This window comes from Hirundo rustica, chromosome 7, assembly GCF_015227805.2.
Source record: "Hirundo rustica isolate bHirRus1 chromosome 7, bHirRus1.pri.v3, whole genome shotgun sequence".
NCBI classification, from domain to species: domain Eukaryota; kingdom Metazoa; phylum Chordata; class Aves; order Passeriformes; family Hirundinidae; genus Hirundo; species Hirundo rustica.
Genome location: NC_053456.1, coordinates 28415728 through 28435908, shown reverse-complemented (window position 1 = coordinate 28435908; position 20181 = coordinate 28415728). Strand labels below are relative to the sequence as shown.

Below are 20181 nucleotides of genomic sequence, written 5' to 3'. Positions count from 1 at the left end.
GCACTAGCATGCTGACACTGCAGAATTTAACCACACAGTTAGGGAAACACTGTAGTCACCAGGAGAACAGGTTCTTTGGATGGGCATATGACTGGAGTCTGACCCAGTTCACTTTACAGAAGCACATCACCTTTTCCTCAGTCCTGTCCACCAAACAGTATAGCGTGCTTACACACTGAACTAATCTCTAAGCAGACACAGGATAATCCAGAAACAGACCAGGAGCACAGCACATTCCAAATTTGCACATACACTTTCAAAGATGCTATTTTTGCAAGGTATACAGATGGAGGAAATATAATGTGTTCACTGCTGCCTCAGTGCCTGCATTCCTGCACTGTCCCTGACCTGGTTCAGGTGCCCTTGGGCTGCAGCCTGCGGCTTGTTTGACAGACATCCCCAAGTTTTAAATTGGTTCTTTGCTGAGACCACCAAACCTATTTTGTCACAATGAGCCAGGAGTTTGTCCTGATGTTTTTAGCTATCTGTTTGTGCTGATTTTCTCTATCACACTTGGGATATACCATCCCCTGTGCTCAAGCTGGAGCTGCAAACAGGTAGGTACAGTGACCTGCAAGTCAATCTTGTGTCAAGCATTGTTTTTCTTTCCTGCATTCCTGCCAAATTTCTTCAGAATCTTCAGCAGAGATGCTCCTATTGATGCAATACTTTTGTTTGTTTCTTAATAAACCATGACTGTTCTGTCCTTTTGCCTGTACAAACTGCTACTTATATTTTAATACACTCCTAACATTGTATTAAAAACAGACCAAACTACTAAGGCAAACATTTATGCTCCAGCAAGAAAAATGCAGTAAGTTAACTGTTCACAACTGCAAATTACAGGCAACAATCACTGACAACAACAGCAAAAACGGAGACAGAGACTTATACCTTATTCTGTCTCCTTCCACTGCAGCTGGATTTGTATTTTGTACCTGCTTTTATGCAACTCTCACCATTTTGAGACACTTTACACACCAACAGGGTCAACTCCTTTGCAGATGTTTCAGGCTTTCTTCTCTCTGCTGTGGTGTGCATGTATGCAGATTTCCCTCGAGTGCCTGACAGTGCACGTCACCTGCCTGGAGATGCACGTCAGCTGTTTAGAGATGTGGTATTTATTGCTTGCATCAGGGACTTTCTGTGTAATGCACCAAAGCAAGGCAAGCTGGCTTATTACTTGCTGCTTCAGAGTTCAAAGTTCAGATCCACATCCGGATGTCAAACTTTTTAAATATTAAGGTTTTACTTTTAGTTAGGCTCATCAGAGAGAAAATCCCAGATCATGGTGTTTGGTGCTGGCTTTCTCATTTCTGTCCCTTAGTTGCTGAGTAATCCTCGGGAAGCAAAGAACATCCCGAATCCTGTGCCTACCTACTGTATAAGACAGATATGTTACTAAAATGGTATCCTCTTACTTATTTTTAATCTAACTGTATAAGATGCAGTCAGTTGCCAGCACAGTGACTCAGCAAAGCCCCAAGCAAGGGAACTCCCTGCTGGTTTTACTGCAACCCAAAGGCAACGTGGCCAAGCACTGGGCCTTTCCTCACAGAACAACCTCACCTGCTTTGGGCACCTGCAGGACACTCAGGACACCCACAGCAAGGGCTCCTGGAACCAGAATGCAAATTGCTTCTGAGTAATAAAATAAGGATCATCAGCTATGCAGCCTTCAGATTTCAGTGTTGTTTTATGAAAGCTTCGCAGTCCTCAACTCAGCACCTTCACGATACTCCTATTAATTTACACTTAAGTTTAACGACGTCCTTAATCTTGTATTAGAGAGCCTGCCTGTCACCTCCCCATCTGCACCTCTCACACTAATACCGGTCAGTCTAGAAGCATGCCCCACATTCCCAACAGGAAAACTCAGGTGCTGGCTGGGGATATTTGTCTCCCAAATCCTTTTGGAACGTGGAGCACACATAACAGATTTTCAGAGACTATCTGTTAATTAGTATCCACAGATCTAACAAGGGCGCCTGTGATGTCGAACACAGTATCCTCTAGTCAGTAAGCAATTTATTTCAGGAGGTTGACTCATTTCCTTAAAGCTTTTTGAGCTATCTGTTGTGACTGAAAAAAATTCAGAAAATTTAGAAGTACTCAAGGAAATGAGCCAACACATCCTGGAAGAAATTCATCCAATATACACACACAATAAGATAAGTCAGTCATAGATTTCTAAAGAAACGCGCAGGAAGGAGTTCTAAAAGAACCTGAAATATTTTCTGTGAAACACGACGTTTGTTTCCCATCATCGTAACTCTCCTTACACCCACTTTAAAAGCAACATAGTATGGCTAATCAGGAAGTGGTTTTCCTAAGTTTGTTTTCTCCCTGCAAAGACAAAAAACCTTCCCTGAAACAGTTCAGTGGATCTCCCCCATACTTAAATTAAAAACACTGCTGCCTGTTTGCCTCATGAGAGCTTTCAGTCCCTGGTGCTTACCCCCAGAGGCACCAAGTCTGTAATCAAACCGTATATCCAAGAGAGCCTTCTCAGTGAGATGAGTAACACACCACTGAATTACCTCATCACAAACTCATTACCTTCAGGGGTTTCCAGCGATGCATCAATGTCTCAAGGCACTAGTAAATATTCTTGTGTATCAAATAAGCCCCCTCAAAGTAACTGGTAGAGTTCCTGCTCTAGCTAAACAGAAGACAGTTTTCCTCTGAAATTGAAATGGAATTTTTTGACAAAGTCTTGATTTACTACATTTAACTGCAGAGCAGTCCTAAGCAAAAGGACATTATCTAAAAAACAGTATCTTATAACCTATTCTTCATCACATGACATGCAGTATATAGATGGAGAAGACGGGGGAAAAGAGGTTGGAAGATCAGTCGCAAATTTGTAATCTACTTCAGCTGAAGGCAATTTAGAATTGCCAAGATAAATTAACTTTTGAGTAATGATGACATAAACAGAGTTTTCAAGTAATAACCAGAAAAACTTTAATTTGTCTTAAGCACTATCCTGTCACTTGCAGAGTAACAGGAATGATTTTTTTTCCCCCCCTTTACATTGCCAGATCATTTTTCTCACATTTAGGCTTTAGTAGTTTTGTTGTGAGATGGATGACTACTTCACAGTTAATATTTACCTCTTCAAAAAAAGGACACCAATATAGTTATTTCTGATCTCAAATATTTAAGCTGATATCATGAAGACGAGAGAAATGAAGCCAAACACTGCTTATGATAAGTACTAAACAGCTCTGCAGATTAAACTGGACGAGACTGAAGATAGAAGAAACGCGAAGGTCATTTTGCAGTTCTTTAGATGCAGTATCATTTTAACCAGTGCCAAAAAGCATCATCAGAAGTCAAGAAAGGAGATAACGATTTTGCTTATTTAACTTTTTAGCACAGAATCTCTGAAATAAAAAAGCACTCTCTCGCATGGTATTAACATGCAACAGCTAAAAAAAGAACACAAAACTGTAGACTAATGAAGGCAAGGAAGTTTTATTAACTTGTCTAATTATCTTGAAAGCACCTACATATAATGTTTCCATTATTTCTTCTCCATTTCCAAGAGAGTGTTTTTAAAAAGCATTGATTCCCTGGGACTCTTCAGGCAATGAACAGAACCTAGAATTGAATGCAACTAAAAACAAAGGCTCGCCAACTCAGCTACTGCCAGCAATGCAAGTAAACCCAGCCATAAATAAGTAATTGCAAACCGTGCAATCAGACTCACACTCCTTTTACAGCAGCCTACAAATCACATCCCATCACAGTCTCTCTGCTGGGGTCACTGCTGCATATTGCAGTTGAGCAGGTCCGGTGGCAAACCACTGCCTAGAGCATCCCTCCACTCCTGGTTCCACAGGTAAACCCTGCTGCTGTCCCTCAGCCCCTCCGAGATGCTAAACTGGCCCAGAGCTGTTGGTATTCTTGGAAGAGTAAATGCTTTGCCAGCTTAGTGCTGGCAGCAAACAGCAGCACCAAGCACAGTCATCTACTGTTCTTTCATCAATCTGAAACACAGATTTGTGTTTAACTGCTTGAGCAGGAGGAGTGCACTCAGTTCTGCCTGCTGCTGTAATGAGGACGGCTTTCCAAACCCCAGACCTTTTGTGATCGACTCAGATTAACGAATGCACAACAAAAGCCATAGCTCCTCACATCCCTTGGGGCAGTGGCACTGGTGTCAGGTGGGATGGCTGGGATTTCACTTCTGAACACATAGCAGGGGTATGTTTGGTTTGGGGTTTTCAAAGGGAACTGGACTTCTCACCCTATTGCTCAAATTTACAAGTTTAAGAACACATCAAAAAAAGTGTTGTTGCCTGCACATTAAGTACCCACCTCATCAGTAACTCCTAAAAATCTTATTCATTGTTGACTTTAGTAGATTGCCTCACCCTTATTCAGTATCTGGGAAGCAACTGCCTGTCTGGAGGTCTACTAAAATCGAGAGATGCATCTATGTTGAAAATTTTGTCAAACTGAATTTTCCCCAGCCTGCAGGCTACCATCTGCTGAACTATGTCATGCATGAAACTCTAGATACAAATTAAACTACAGTGAACGTAGAATATTTTTTTTTTTTCTTTTTGTAATGAGGTCATTACTGGACATTTATCTTGGTGATAACCAAATGTGCCTACTACTGCACTGTAATGTTTTTCTACAGATATTTCATTTTATAAAGTCGAACCCATTAAGGCTTAACTAGCTTCATACACAAGAAAGTGCTTCCACATTTTATGGCAAAGATAAAACATTGATTAAGGTCCTGATTTTGCAAGGCATGAAATGCATTCAGTTCTTAGTCCTCTTCACAGATGACACCTAATAGGTCCAAGCTTCCAGTTTTCACGCCTTGAAAATTATCCTCAAGTGTGCTTAAGTGTGACTTCATATGACTACACTTTTGACCATCAGATAAAATTTAAATTCTGAACGAAAGATGCATTTAATTGAGCATGAGAGTACATACCATATCTGAATAGATATCTGTCTTTTTCCTCTTTGCCTTACTACAGTACATGCAGAATGACTGCCTTACCTTTATGGAAATTGTAGGTTCATTTTTTGCATTACCACACATTGGGAGATAAGGGATTTATTCCCAAGGTTAGGGCAGGAATGACAAGGGCAATTTTTATGAACTTTCAAGGACTACTGACACATCAGTGATCAGTGACTCAAAACACGACAGAAGACTAAATGGTTCCGTGTTAACTCTGAACGACTGCCGCACAAAGGAGGCAGAGAAGTTTGAGCAGACCTTGAAAGAAAGCTCAGAAGCAGAGGATTTGCTTGCCTGTAACTTGGCTGCCCATTACACTGAGAGCGATGGAGCCCTGGCTGCTGCTGGGCATGGAGACAGGAAACACTGCCAGTGCAGCCGTCCCCAGGTTCTGCTGTGCCCGCAGGGTGAGCGCCAGCAAAGCACAGTCAGTGGAACTGCACAGCTCGAGCATCTTCACCCCAAACCAGAACTTCCCTCACGCCAAAACGGGAAATCCTGCAAGCGCTGGGGTACCACTCTGGCCCAGCTGAAAATTTCCTGTACCAGAGAAGTTTCAGATCTGGCCATTCTCTGGGTCTTTTCTGTCCTTCAAATAGCATCAACTGCAAGATAAATTTGATGAGCTTCGCTAGGAAAGGAGGCCTATCAAAATCAGTATTGGCACCTTCATTAACCTCCTCCAGTTATAATCTAAGAACCTGTGTATCCAATATCAGAATATATTAAAAGATTATTTTAAGCATATCTGCCAATAAAGTGTCGGCTTCGGAGTCCTAAATGTGTTTGTGTCTCATCCTTTCCTGTCCCACTGGCTTTATTTACACCAGTCACATCTTAAACATATCCTATTTAACACTCAGCTTATAACACATCTCCATTAATTCAGACTCTTAAAGAAATTGATAAATCCGTGCCGATGCAGGAGACAAGAACTTCATAAGAAATGTACAGGAGGAATTCTAACACTATGCATAATGCAAAACTCATCCATAATCTATTCCTCACATGAAAAAAAAAAAAAAAAAATCAATGAATTTATGCAATTCCTTTTTCAATCTGGTTATCACTGACTTGGAAAAACTGTTTTTCCAAATTACTTTGAAAATACGGTATGGTATGTTGATTTCATGATACAAAACATCACTGGAAAAAAACTTTAAAAAAATTTAAAACCAATCTCCTTCAAACAAATTAAAATACAAGCTGACACAAGGCAGTTTTATGGTAAAAGGGAATATTACAAATCCAGAGGCCTATGTTGTTTTTCATTATCCAGTGTTTGTATTTGCCATCTTCCCATCTGCTAGAACGGTCACTTCAAAAAGGCAGGGTGGCGAGAACACCACTTTCTATCCAAAGGATTATAAATGTTGTCATGCCAAACCTCTTGCAGTGGAAAGATACTGACAACACAGCTGAAAATGTCCTCCCTGCAGCTATGTTTGTCTAGGTTTCAGGTCAGGGCTATCTCAGAAGTGAAAAAAACCACAATTAACTGAAAAGTCTGGATGTTCTGGCAAGACTTTTTCTGTCACAGCTTGAATTTATTTATCATCCTACAAGATCCTAGATTTTGGGGGTTTTAGCAGGAAATTATTTATTTTCTTCTTAAATAAAATGTATATATTTTAATGTAATGAGTATCTTTTTAGGCACAGTAAAGAAATGGTATTATGCTGTCCATACACTGATTTTTGAACAAAGTTCACCAGCTCACAACTGAAGAGGAGAAAGTACCAAATGAAAAAGGAGCTTTGTATGTTGGTCAGGACCTAGGAAGAACTGAAAGAATAAAATTGGAATGCAGTACCTGGAGGGAAGGCTTCTGAAGACCCTTGGTTCAGTATACTTTTTTTTTTAGACCACTGAAGCACATTTTAGGATACAGGTGTTAGACTGCCTCCACTTTTCATTATCCTGCTCAAGAGGCGGCCCTCCCCTAAATATTACTAAGTCACCATCAAATGAAATGATCAAGGCAGCTTTTTCCACCCACTGTGGCTGACAACAAACAACACAAGGCCAGCATCCTGGAAGTCAAAGCCAGAGACTCTCATGGAGGCAGCTGGGGAAAGACTTCCACACAGAAACTCAAGCCTGTGGTTTGCAGACCTCAGCAGCAGTAAGAATGAGGAGGAACCACAAATTAATAGTTTTATGTCTAGCAACTAGTCAACAGACATAAACAGTACTGCTTGTGTTTGAAAGTACAGAAAAGGGAAGAACAGAACAGGATGGGAAAAAAAGTCAAGTGAATAATCAGAATTTTCTGGAACTTAATGAAGATACTGCTTTATATGTTTTCTGTAATGCAAACCAAATAAATCTTCTAGAAATAAAGTATTTTAACATTTTATAATCTCTTTGTCAAAAGTGAGCCTCTATTTTAAGTGTACTAAAGGCAGTTTATGCCAAAGTTTTTTCTTTTTAATCCTATCTGACCTGAAAAGGAGAAGCTCCAAACTCCATTACCCTAGGAAGCTGAGTATAAACCCAGAGCCTATCTATCTAAATTGCCCTATATAACTTCACATCAGGGATGGGAGGAGGGGGAGTTGTTTCTTTTTAGTTTTGTTTGGTTTTGTAATGCTATTTAGGATCCATGATGTAGGTACAACAAAAAGCCAAGCAGCCTCTGTAAAGCAGCTGATGAAAACAAATGCAGTGACCTTTGATAGCCAGCATTTCAAATGTGCTAAGGATCGCTAGAATGAGGGCATGCATCTCATAAATAGAACTCTGTAAATTAGGATAAAAATAGGCCAACCTGGGCAATTTGGCCATGGGAGATAATCTATTTTAACCAGAAATAGGGTTTGCTTCTCTCTGCTGACTTTTTATTTCTTATTTTGTACTTTCTGTTTTCTTTTAATATGAGACTCCATGACAACCCATAACATTTATCCCGATGCAATTTCCCTCAGCATTCCATGAGCAGTGGAGAGTCCACCTGCTCATCTTCACTAGCAGCTCTCACTTTCCAAGGAAGTCCTGGAAGTCTGTTGCTGTAATAACACAGTAGCAAGAAAACTGGGACCTCATAATTCCTTCCAACTGAATATCCATTTATCTTCTTTGATTCTAAATGGGGCCAATATTTGGCACAGCTTGACTAACGACAGGATTCCAGAGCTTGACCACTCTTGCCATAGCAAGATGCAGATTCCTCATAAATAGAGGAAATAAAAAACAACCTCCAACATATTAAATATTGCTTGTAACAACAATAATTTTTAGAACAGCAAAAGCTGGGTTGCTACTGAACAAGAAAACTTTATGGGTCTAACAGGATATCTGTTAAGCTCTGCAGTCTTCTACGACTTCAAAATATGGTGGTTTTCAGTCTAAATCCTAATAAAAAATGGAGAATTTTTGAGGAGGATTTCTTCCTTCCTTCTCATTAGGACAGGAAGCCTGAAAATTTACCTCTACTTCTCAAAGTAGGCACAGGCCCAGTATCTCTTCTAAAAAGCCCCCTCTTCAAATTTCATCATGCCTTGTCGCTCTCAAGTGACAATCCTCATTATCAGTCCTGAAGAGAAAAAATGACAGGTCCATTCTAGGCAGAGCTTAAAGCTGAATCCAAAATGATAAACCTGCATTTCAGGTTTGACAATTTCACATTTCACACAACACTGCCCGATTTACCCAGAGAGCAAACAACGTTTCTGCCTTGCACGCAGCCTCAGCGGGACGCCCCTCTGTGCTTTCACAGCTGTGCTCTCTGCATTCCCACACTTCTCGCCTCTGCAGACAGAAAAGAAAGCTTCAACAAGACTCGATGGACAAGACTGTTCCAGAAGTGCTGTCCAGGAGACACTTTTAAAAGTTCAGCCAGTACAAATCCAGAAATAGCTAGGAAAAAGGAAGTTTGCCTTCATAGAATACATCGTGTCCCTCACATACACTCTTCTTTTGGTAATCCTTAGGAATACACAAGGAAAGGAAAAGAACGTTCATACGAAGCAGTCCCAGAGCAAGAAAACAGGCCGTGTTTTAACATGAACATTAACGAAACTGAGGAAGATACAAGTATGGTACAAATGGGCAAACTCCAATATATATCTAAAACATTCTTTAAAATACAAAATTCTAGAAAATCTGAGCATGAATTTAGCTATGTAGAATTTTTCAGTTAGGTTCAATTCCTTGCATTTAAAAATGAAAGGCAAAAAATTTCTCTATGGGAGTATCCTGTGAATTAATGTCCCATAAAATACAGTTTTCTACAAAGTATTTGTTCTTTTATGACTTCCTTCCTTTTTTTAATAATAAAATAACCAGAAGTCCCCAAAAAAATATTCACATGCACTTTAAAAAAAATAAATTAAAAAATCAGTCCTTCAGAATAAGATGATTCTGTGTTTCCCCCCTTGGGCTTTTCTCATTTTAAAAAAGGTAACATTTCTTTTCATAACCATTTAGCAGGCCAAACACTTCACTGAAGTTGCACTGTAGTAGGAAAATATCCATCTACTGTTCCCTAGCGAAAGCAAATCACCACCTGCAAAGCATTAAAAGGAGGGGCAGTGACTGATTACTGACAGTCTTGTGACCAACTGCACCAGTCCACGACTGGGAGAGTGTGTGCAGTTTGTTCTGGTCAGCCTCTTATAAAGAGACTTCTGTTAAGAACTTTGGTGGGATTCCTCGTGAGCCACTGCAGTTCTAACCAAGCAATAAAACCACATTCAGAAGCACAGAACTGCCTTCTCATTATAGAAAACTAATGAGAACATGCTAATTGAGTAAATTAGTGAATGAAAAGGCAAGACAGCTTCCAGCATTCTATTTTCAATTCCTTTTATAGTGGCTGTAACTCTACAAAACTTGAGCTGAAAATGTACATGGATTGCTTCACACCTTTGCAAGATCTCTCTGTACAAATGCCTGAGCTCAGAATGATGCTCATTTTAGAATATTCACCTTCTCTTCACAGAATCAACAACCTCTTTTTACCCTCAAAACACTGATCCAGATTGCATGACATAAAATTGTACAAGCGACATTAAAAAAAAAATAGTCACAGGACTGTGCTTTTGGGTTTTAAAGCAAGAGCACAGTATTTGCCTTTTTCTGCTCCTAGCTCCTCGAAAAATGGTGCCTTACTAGAAGACATGGGGCAATACTGGAGGTACAGCAGCAAGCTGGCAGAGCCCCAGTGTTGGTGACCACACACAATTCCCGGAGCCTGTGCCCAAGGGGAGACTTAAATGAAATCATTTTCATTTTAAACAAAGACCAGCATGGAAAACCTCAAGCAACTACATTAAATTTTAATAACATGTTTGAGAATGGAGCTTTTATTCTTAAAAATATTCACCAACTAGCATGCCTCTCCCAAGAAAATAAGTTGTCTCCTCAACTTCCAAAGGAGTAAGTGGAAACTGGAGGTACTTCACAACAGTTCTTTAAAAGGACTGAAAATATTATACCTGTAGAATTTAACTTACCTTAACTGTGGCTATAAAAGTTATGCAAATTAAAAGTTTTTCACACTTTGAAAGAGTTGATCAAAAAACATAAATCTTGAAAGGGCTGATCAAAAAACTTACATCAAAGACAGACAGGCATGTTATCAGAGTATATCCTTACCTCTGTTGTTAAAAAATGTGCAATTTCATAATTCAGAATGACGAAACCACAAGACTTAAAGGAAGGACTCTGCTCAGATCTCTTTTCAATCAGTAACAAAATTCACAGCACCATTCATAGATTCCAAGTGGCAATGGAGACAAAAGCTTCTGGACTTTCCACCATTTAACAAGAAAGCATTCACATACTCTGGTATTACATGGTAATATAATGTGGGGGTTTTTTAAAAATTTTTAATTATGAAAATAAGATAAAAAAACATTTTCAGCCTAGAGCAAGAACCAGTAAGAAATTTACGGAGTTGCTGCATTTTAGCTTATTGAGTATCAATCCTGAAGTGTGGTGAACCATACAAAAACAACAGGAAAGATTGTTATACCTTTATGCAAAAGAAGCTCTCAATGTATTTAAATTAGAAGGTTTCAGCTCATTTAGCAGTCTGTGCATTTTGCAGCACAGATGACAATTCAGCTGCTAATGCTGTCAGGAAGATTCATTCCTGTTTATTATGGAGACACTTCATTTAGGTGGGTTGAAGGTTAGTGCATATCCACAGTTTGCTCCCCGAGAGAGACCGCAGCTTATGCAGCAACTCCAGTAGAGCTTTTATGCACTGGAACAGCACAAGTTAATAACATCCACTTTGTGGAACGACAGTAATGTTGGGGAAAAAAAAAATAAGACCAAAAAAAAAGAGAACTAGAAACAGCATCTATACAGAATGTAACATTAGGTGATGCAGAGATGGAACATCTCGGGAAAAGGTGGCACAGCAAGTATGTGTCAAAAATCCTACTGAGGCCAGCTTCATTGCACTACACTTAGTCCCAGCACAGATAAAACTTCAGAGGTCAGAATTGTCTCCATCAGTTTCTGCTATAGCTGCTTCTGGCAGTTTGAATTGACCATTCTCTCTACCTGAGTAATTAGGTCCAGAGAAGCAGCACAGTTTTGGAACAAATGAACCCATCAGTCCTACTCAGTGAGCACTGGCTAAATTCAGTGCACTGGTTAAATTTAGTGCATGTGAAGTGATTCCTGAGAAGGCAACTACACCCCATGTGCTGCTCCAGGTACCAGCTGCGCTCCCTTCCCAGCGGGGACAGCAAGGCTGTCCTTTGGACAGTTCCAAACCACGCATGCAACAGGGACACTTGCATCCTTGATTAAACACAACACAGAGGAAAATCACAACCCAGATAGGTTACTGATGCTCTCAGCACCAGCCGACCTACTGATCCACCCCTTTGGAGTCACATTATTTGCTAATGCACACAACAACCCACAGGCCCTTGCATGCCAGCTTAGAGCTCTTCCCAGCTCCTCCTATCAAACAGCCTGAACAGCACAAAGAAACCCGCACAGAAGAATCTCTGGAGAGGATTTCCTTCTACAAGAATTCCTCGTAAACAGAAATTTTTGCTCCTTTAGAATTTATGCTATTTCAGTTCTACAAAATCAAAGACTTATACAAATGATAATGTTGCTTTTCACAAACGATAAGAGGTTACTTGTCCAAGATAATGTAAAAGCATTGGACTGTAATCAACACATTGAGTTACATGATGAGTATGGTACTTCAAATTTTCCAGTCTGTAAGCCAGCCACCAGCAAAGGTGGAAACAGGAAACTGTATGCATATTTATTGTTTAGGAATAATGCACTTCATCTTCTAACAGGTCATTGTGGAACCAGATCTGCATTAATTAGAATCACATCTTACATAGCTCACTGCATGGAGAAAAGCAAAGAGGAATCCAAGGCTACGCTCTGCAGTTGTACCTCAGCTTTATCTGTAGCTTAATCCTGTAGTATGCCAGAACACGTATCAGAAAAGAAAATATGAAGTGGCGAAATAGAAAGAAACACACAGAAACATTACAACACAACTCTGACTTACCTATGTGATAAAGTCCTATCCAGTCAGTTGGATCTACTTCTTCCTTAATATCCCAGAAGATGATGAGGTTCTGAGACTGTCCCAAGGTGTATTCGTACATGCTGGCTGTCAAACTAGACCTGCTATCTGAAGTCACTAAATCAGTGTCGCTGTTGGCACGCTGCAAGTTCATGTTCTCGGGCATGGTGCCCTGAGAGGCCAGGCTCTGCAGGTTCTCGGGGCTCAGGGTGTACCGGAGCTGCGGGTTGCGACGGCGCACGAAGAGCAGGTGTTCTCGGGCTGAGCTGGCCATGGCTTCTCCACTTCTGTCAATTCACGTAAAAAAGTTGTTGTTCAGAGATCTATCACAAAGAAGGAAAAAAGGAAGTTTTAAGTGAGACAGGAGGTGACTCAGTCAGTTATTAAATGGAGAAGTATTAGTGTAAAAATGTTCCCACAGAAGCCTGAAACAGACCGAGTACAATCTTTTTCTTCATTGCTCTACCACTGCAAAGAACTGAGTGTCTGTACATTAAAAAAAAAGACATGATTCACTTACAACAAAATTCAGAGTTAGCCATAACCACAAAATAATGTAAGCCGGAAAAGAGCAGAAAGCAAATCGTCCAAGACAATCTATGAAGCACAAACATCCACAGTAACAAAGCTAATTTAAGTCTGGCCTAAGAGTGAAGTAGCCTTTAGAGCAAGGATATAATGAACTTGTCTTCTACCATAAAATCACAGCAGTACATGATGTTTATGGTTTCAAACCATACTCTCTATGCATTGTTTGATCAGCATGAGTTAAGTGTTGAAGATAATAGTAAGGCTGGACATATTTCAGTAGAAATATTGCACCCCAGATTTATGCTACCATCAAATCATCTTACAAGGATTTCATCTTGTAAGGTACAAAACATGGCTTCTGAGGTTCTCTATACCATATAGAAACATGTCAAACCATTGACTGAGATACTTTAGACTACAGATGTATATCCAATTAGTCCATTCTTCTGTGTAGTCAAATTTTTTGTTGTCCTTCTCCATCCATTAGAAAACAGAGGCCTTAGAAATTCAAGGCAATTTCTTCAGCAAAGGAGTTGCCATTCATTGTTTTCCTCCAGCCTTGAGCAGACACTTCCCTGAAGTGTCTTACCTGAAAGGGCCATGCCAATCATCACATCATCACATCATACATTCAGAATCAGAATTTGCACTTCATTATCCATAGCAATAAATTATTGTCATTTGAAAATAAGCCCTCACATTACTCACAACTTGCAATAAACCATAACTCATCGTCAATTTTCTTTCCAATAATATTTCTGTGTACGAACTCTTCATGCATACAAAAAAATTTCTGCTGTTTTTTGGCTTCTCTTAAGTGGGAGATGTTTTGAAAAACTGAACTAACAAGGGGGGAAAAAAAAGTTCAGCTTATCCAGTTATGTGCAGTGTATCATACACTGTATGTGATTCAGCATCAAATAATGCAGAAAAGGAAGGAAAAAAACTTCAGTTCAATAATTCCACATATACAGAAGTGACATAGAGATGACCACATTTACTTCACAAAGTACATGACACAGTCTTTCCTGACATGAGGAATATTTCGGCTGCATACATATTTTATTTCTGGTGCTGGACATCAGCAGGATTCACTGCCTCCTCTCTGCCATGCTCCCACACACTGCCTCTGACATCAGGGTCAGTGACAAAAGGGAAACTTTGGTTAAAAGGGCCTTTTTAAATAGGAGTCAGGGAAGTTAGTATCTTGCTTCTCTATGCAAAGTTTTATTCACTAGATCTGAAAATCACAGAGTGCTTTGAGACCAGAAAGGGTGGTAAGAAACAGCCACTACCTACCTTACAAGCCAGTGAAACACCCAGGGATCAGCCCTGTGATGTGACTGCACACACTACATTTAAGTGCTAAATGTCACACTGACGGAGTTCTACCCCTGAGTCAGGAAGTCTTGATTTGCTCCTGAGGCTGCCCACCACAGCAAGCAGCTCGTGTTCCTGCCTGGGAACCACAGCCCTCAGCACCAGGAGAGCCGGCAGCATTAATTAACAGACTGACAGCTATTAAGTTTATTTTCTGTCCCACAGCTACAGGTTTCTGTATCTTTGAACTACTGCATGCAGTGGTTTTATGGGAGTAAAATCACTGCAAAATAAGTGTCGTGCAGGTGGACTACAGGTTAAAGACAAAGTTTTAATAGAAGAGATGAAGAAATTTTCTTCGGCTGCAGACACTTACTCTGTACCTGGGGCAGCACTGGCATTTGTTGGAACATATTGAAAATTTACATGTGGCAGATGGACAAACTCATCTACGGTTAAGGACACATGAGAATTAACTTGTACTAGCCAGGACTATGCCACAGTTTGAGAGATGAAAATAGCCCGACAAAAACATGAACTGCTTTGCAACAATCCATTTTCTTAAGTACTAATGGCTATCACTCTGGTGAAACACATTAGTTTCTGAAAGTAAAGTAAACCACAAATCTAAATGCTGGGTAACTTGTTGGATCCTATTCATAACTCCAAGTGTGATCCAAATAAACCACATAAAGCAACTGAAATCAATTTGCAACCAACAAGTTAAACTCACATGTAAATGGGCTCTTATTGTGGGTAAAGAAACCACCTTGAAAAATTCAGGACTCATAAGCTTTTACAGCATCTTCTAAACCATTAAAGGAGGTTGTAAAGGGACCCTCAAAGGGGCCCTCATGTCAGATAGTACTGTGCTATGTAGTATCTCACTGTGAGATTAAGTATATCTGTGAAGACTGAAATACGACACTCATATTGTAAGAGGGGAAAATATAATTGCCATAAAACCCAAACCATAAGAAGTGATAGAAGGGCAAAAAGAGCCACTACTTCAATTATTTGCAACCCAGAAAAGAGATGAAAACCTTACACAGTGGCTTCCTGCCTACAGAAGAAATTAGTTCATTGGGTTAACAATTTCTTGGTGTCCGTCACTAATAACACAACTAACAGAATATTAACACATACATCCTACCATAGACTGAAAATAAGAATTATCCTCCCACCTTCAGTTCCTGCCAAGCACCACTGATACAGCATTTGCACCCAGACTATGCTGCAAAGACAATGCCCAGGATTAGCTGTGTGCACCTGCCCTGCCGTGAAGGTTCAGCTCAACAGGCTGAACGCGATCAGAGCAGTGATATCAGTGAGTATCACAACAAGCTGGCCAGGCATATTGTTCCGTGAAGGAAAACTGAAATGTTCAATCTGAATTAAAAGCATATGAAAATATAAGCATTCAGGAACTCAGCAGATACTTAACTTTAGCAAACTATTTCAGTTGAAAAGTGAAACCTGTATCAAAGCCGCTTATCCGTATCACAGCATTTTCTTCAGTACTTGACAAGAAGCTTAGAGAGAACTAGAACTGATTTCCTCTTAATCTCTAAGTGGCTCAAGTTCAGGATTATTTCTATCTAAATATACTCCCCAATTACTAAACACAGAGGGACTAGAACTGGGAAATAGTTTCACTTAATACACAAAATACAGAAAGGAAAAATCCTCTTGCCCAACCTCCTTCACTAAAGGAGATTGAAAAGAAACCTCAGGCCATTTCACACAGTCAAATATTCAACAGTTGAAAAAACACATGAATGGAAGTCCGAGAGTTCCAGCACAGGAATCACCAAAAAAATCCTACCCCACAACGCAAAACAAACCAGAGTTCACATGCTGCCCTGTTTATGTTACTCCTAGCAGTGATTCATTTCTTGTTTATGTAGTGCTCTTTGATGCGGCTGTCGGGGCTGCTCGCAGCCTCTTCCCACAGCACTCAGAGTAAAGCAGCTCCACGGGGCCGAAGCGCAGGGCTGGCCCCGAGCGCTGACCCGGCACCCTCCGGACACGGCCTGTGCTCCGAGCGGGGCTCAGGGCACTGCTGGGAGTGCTCATTAACCCATCGCACCGGGCACTCACTGCCTGCGGTGCCCGAGCTGCAGCCGAGCGGGGCTCAGGGCACTGCTGGGGGAACGCTCATTAACCCATCGCACCGGGCACTCACTGCCTGCGGTGCCCGAGCTGCAGCCGAGCGGGGCTCAGGGCACTGCTGGGAGCGCTCATTAACCCATCGCACCGGGCACTCACTGCCTGCGGTGCCCGAGCTGCAGCCGAGCGGGGCTCAGGGCACTGCTGGGGGAGAGCTCATTAACCCATCGCACCGGGCACTCACTGCCTGCGGTGCCCGAGCTGCAGCCGAGCGGGGCTCAGGGCACCGCTGGGAGCGCTCATTAACCCATCGCACCGGGCACTCACTGCCTGCGGTGCCCGAGCTGCAGCCGAGCGGGGCTCAGGGCACTGCTGGGGGAGAGCTCATTAACCCATTGCACCGGGCACTCACTGCCTGCGGTGCCCGAGCTGCGGCCGAGCGGGGCTCAGGGCACTGCTGGGGGAGCGCTCATTAACCCATCGCACCGGGCACTCACTGCCTTCGGTCCCGGGGCTGCAGCCGAGCGGGGCTCAGGGCACTGCTGGGGGAGCGCTCATTAACCCATCACACCGGGCACTCACTGCCTGCGGTGCCCGAGCTGCAGCCGAGCGGGGCTCAGGGCACTGCTGGGAGCGCTCATTAACCCATCGCACCGGGCACTCACTGCCTGCGGTGCCCGAGCTGCAGCCGAGCGGGGCTCAGGGCACTGCTGGGGGAGAGCTCATTAACCCATCGCACCGGGCACTCACTGCCTGCGGTGCCCGAGCTGCAGCCGAGCGGGGCTCAGGGCACCGCTGGGAGCGCTCATTAACCCATCGCACCGGGCACTCACTGCCTGCGGTGCCCGAGCTGCAGCCGAGCGGGGCTCAGGGCACTGCTGGGGGGAGAGCTCATTAACCCATTGCACCGGGCACTCACTGCCTGCGGTGCCCGAGCTGCGGCCGAGCGGGGCTCAGGGCACTGCTGGGGGAGCGCTCATTAACCCATCGCACCGGGCACTCACTGCCTTCGGTCCCGGGGCTGCAGCCGAGCGGGGCTCAGGGCACTGCTGGGGGAGCGCTCATTAACCCATCACACCGGGCACTCACTGCCTGCGGTGCCCGAGCTGCAGCCGAGCGGGGCTCAGGGCACTGCTGGGAGCGCTCATTAACCCATCACACCGGGCACTCACTGCCTGCGGTGCCCGAGCTGCAGCCGAGCGGGGCTCAGGGCACTGCTGGGGGAGAGCTCATTAACCCATCGCACCGGGCACTCACTGCCTGCGGTGCCCGAGCTGCAGCCGAGCGGGGCTCAGGGCACCGCTGGGAGCGCTCATTAACCCATCGCACCGGGCACTCACTGCCTGCGGTGCCCGAGCTGCAGCCGAGCGGGGCTCAGGGCACTGCTGGGGGAGTGCTCATTAACCCATCGCACCGGGCACTCACTGCCTGCGGTGCCCGAGCTGCAGCCGAGCGGGGCTCAGGGCACTGCTGGGGGAGCGCTCATTAACCCATCGCACCGGGCACTCACTGCCTGCGGTGCCCGAGCTGCGGCCAAGCGGGGCTCAGGGCACCGCTGGGAGCGCTCATTAACCCATCGCACCGGGCACTCACTGCCTGCGGTGCCCGAGCTGCAGCCGAGCGGGGCTCAGGGCACTGCTGGGGGAGTGCTCATTAACCCATCACACCGGGCACTCACTGCCTGCGGTGCCCGAGCTGCAGCCGAGCGGGGCTCAGGGCACTGCTGGGGGAGAGCTCATTAACCCATCGCACCGGGCACTCACTGCCTGCGGTGCCCGAGCTGCAGCCGAGCGGGGCTCAGGGCACTGCTGGGAGCGCTCATTAACCCATTGCACCGGGCACTCACTGCCTGCGGTGCCCGAGCTGCAGCCGAGCGGGGCTCAGGGCACTGCTGGGAGCGCTCATTAACCCATCGCACCGGGCACTCACTGCCTGCGGTGCCCGAGCTGCAGCCGAGCGGGGCTCAGGGCACTGCTGGGGGAGAGCTCATTAACCCATCGCACCGGGCACTCACTGCCTGCGGTGCCCGAGCTGCAGCCGAGCGGGGCTCAGGGCACTGCTGGGAGCGCTCATTAACCCATCGCACCGGGCACTCACTGCCGGCGGTGCCCGAGCTGCAGCCGAGCGGGGCTCAGGGCACTGCTGGGGGAGAGCTCATTAACCCATCGCACCGGGCACTCACTGCCTGCGGTGCCCAAGCTGCAGCCGAGCGGGGCTCAGGGCACTGCTGGGAGCGCTCATTAACCCATTGCACCGGGCACTCACTGCCTGCGGTGCCCGAGCTGCAGCTGAGCGGAGGAGCGAGGGCACTGCAGGGCGAGGTTCCCTGCCCTTGGAGCGCTCCGCACACGGCCGGCTCTGCCGCTGTGTGACACATGGGCAGGAGAAACTGTCCTGTCCAATTGACACCCACGTGACCCCCTTTCACGGGATCACTGCATCACTTAGGTTTAAAAAGACCTTTACCAACGTCCAGCCCAACATTTAACCTCACACTGGTTCACCACTGTCGATGTCTGACAACTCCTTTGCTGAAGAAATTTTCCCTAATATTTAATGTAAACCTCCCCAGGGCAGCTCAAGGCCAATTCCTCTGGTCCTTTTGCCCATTACCTGGGAGAACGGGCTGACACCCATTTGTTGTGCAGAGCCATAAGGTTCCTCCCAAGCCTCTTTTACTCCAGGTTAAACACCCCCAGCTCCCTCAGCTGCTCCTCACAGGACCTTCACCAGCTCCCTCGTTCTCCTTTGGACACAAACAGATCTTGCCTGGTGTATCTCCCAAATGCCTCTCCCGTGCTGAGATAAGCAATCCCCATAATTATACAGGCTGAAGAGCAAATTAAGAATATGAAGAACAGAAAACATGCTGGTTTACCAATTACGCACTGTGTGACACTGCTTTGTTGAGTACAAAGATTTATAAAAGCTACAATGTAAGGTTCAAATTGACCATCTGTCTGAGCTCAAAGTGGCTGAGAAAATGCTTCTTGAATAAATTTAGAATTTGGAGATCCTTCTCTGCACAGAACTCAAAAATAGCATATTTTCTGGGACAAGGTAGGACTCTCCAGTCCCTGTACTGCCTTCAAACCTGCTAGAAACTCTGGCAAAAGCAGAATAGTCAGAAATCACTGTCAGGTGCACAACCTGCCTGTGCAGCTGGGTGCTGGTTAACCATGATCCACTCATGTTTCACCACTGTGCACTTAGCCTGCTTCAGCACCAAAGAGCTTTTCTCTGCTCTAGAGCTGCTGTGCACCTCTGCCAGCAGGACAGATGGGCCCCTCCCAGTAAAATTCACCAGCTTACTTACTCAGCATGATCATCAGGAGCTGGTCTGGCCTGAGACAAAGGGATTAACTGGATAGCTCTTTAACACAATAGCTTCCTTTCGGGCCTGTGTTCTACTATTTCAGATAGCAGATTTAGTCTATGAAAAATAAAGATAACATAATGTAATAAAATCACTCACAAATAATAAAATCACTCACAGCAGAATAATAAAATCTGATAAAGCTGGCATGAGGCATCCTTTCCTCTGCAGTCAAAAATGAGAGAAAAGCTTCATCCTTCTGCCCAGAGATCCTTTTCTTGTTATTCCTGCTGGAATATTTCCAAGAATTTCTACTCATCAAGTTTTCTGCAATCCACATAACGGAATTTCTCTCAGAAGGTATTTCATTGATTAGTAGGATTTTTCTCCATTAGC

At 44.0% G+C, this 20181-nt stretch overlaps 1 protein-coding gene across 1 annotated transcript in view; it reads right to left on the bottom strand.

Annotated features, from left to right (window-relative positions):
- HECW2 (HECT, C2 and WW domain containing E3 ubiquitin protein ligase 2) overlaps nt 1–20181 on the bottom strand; it is a 152418-nt gene that overhangs the window by 91287 nt on the left and 40950 nt on the right. Inside the window, exon 2 of the mRNA XM_040070394.2 lies at nt 12492–12832. Coding sequence (XP_039926328.1) covers nt 12492–12783 — 292 coding nt within the window. The 5' untranslated portion in view covers nt 12784–12832. The remainder of the gene's footprint in view (nt 1–12491; nt 12833–20181) is intronic.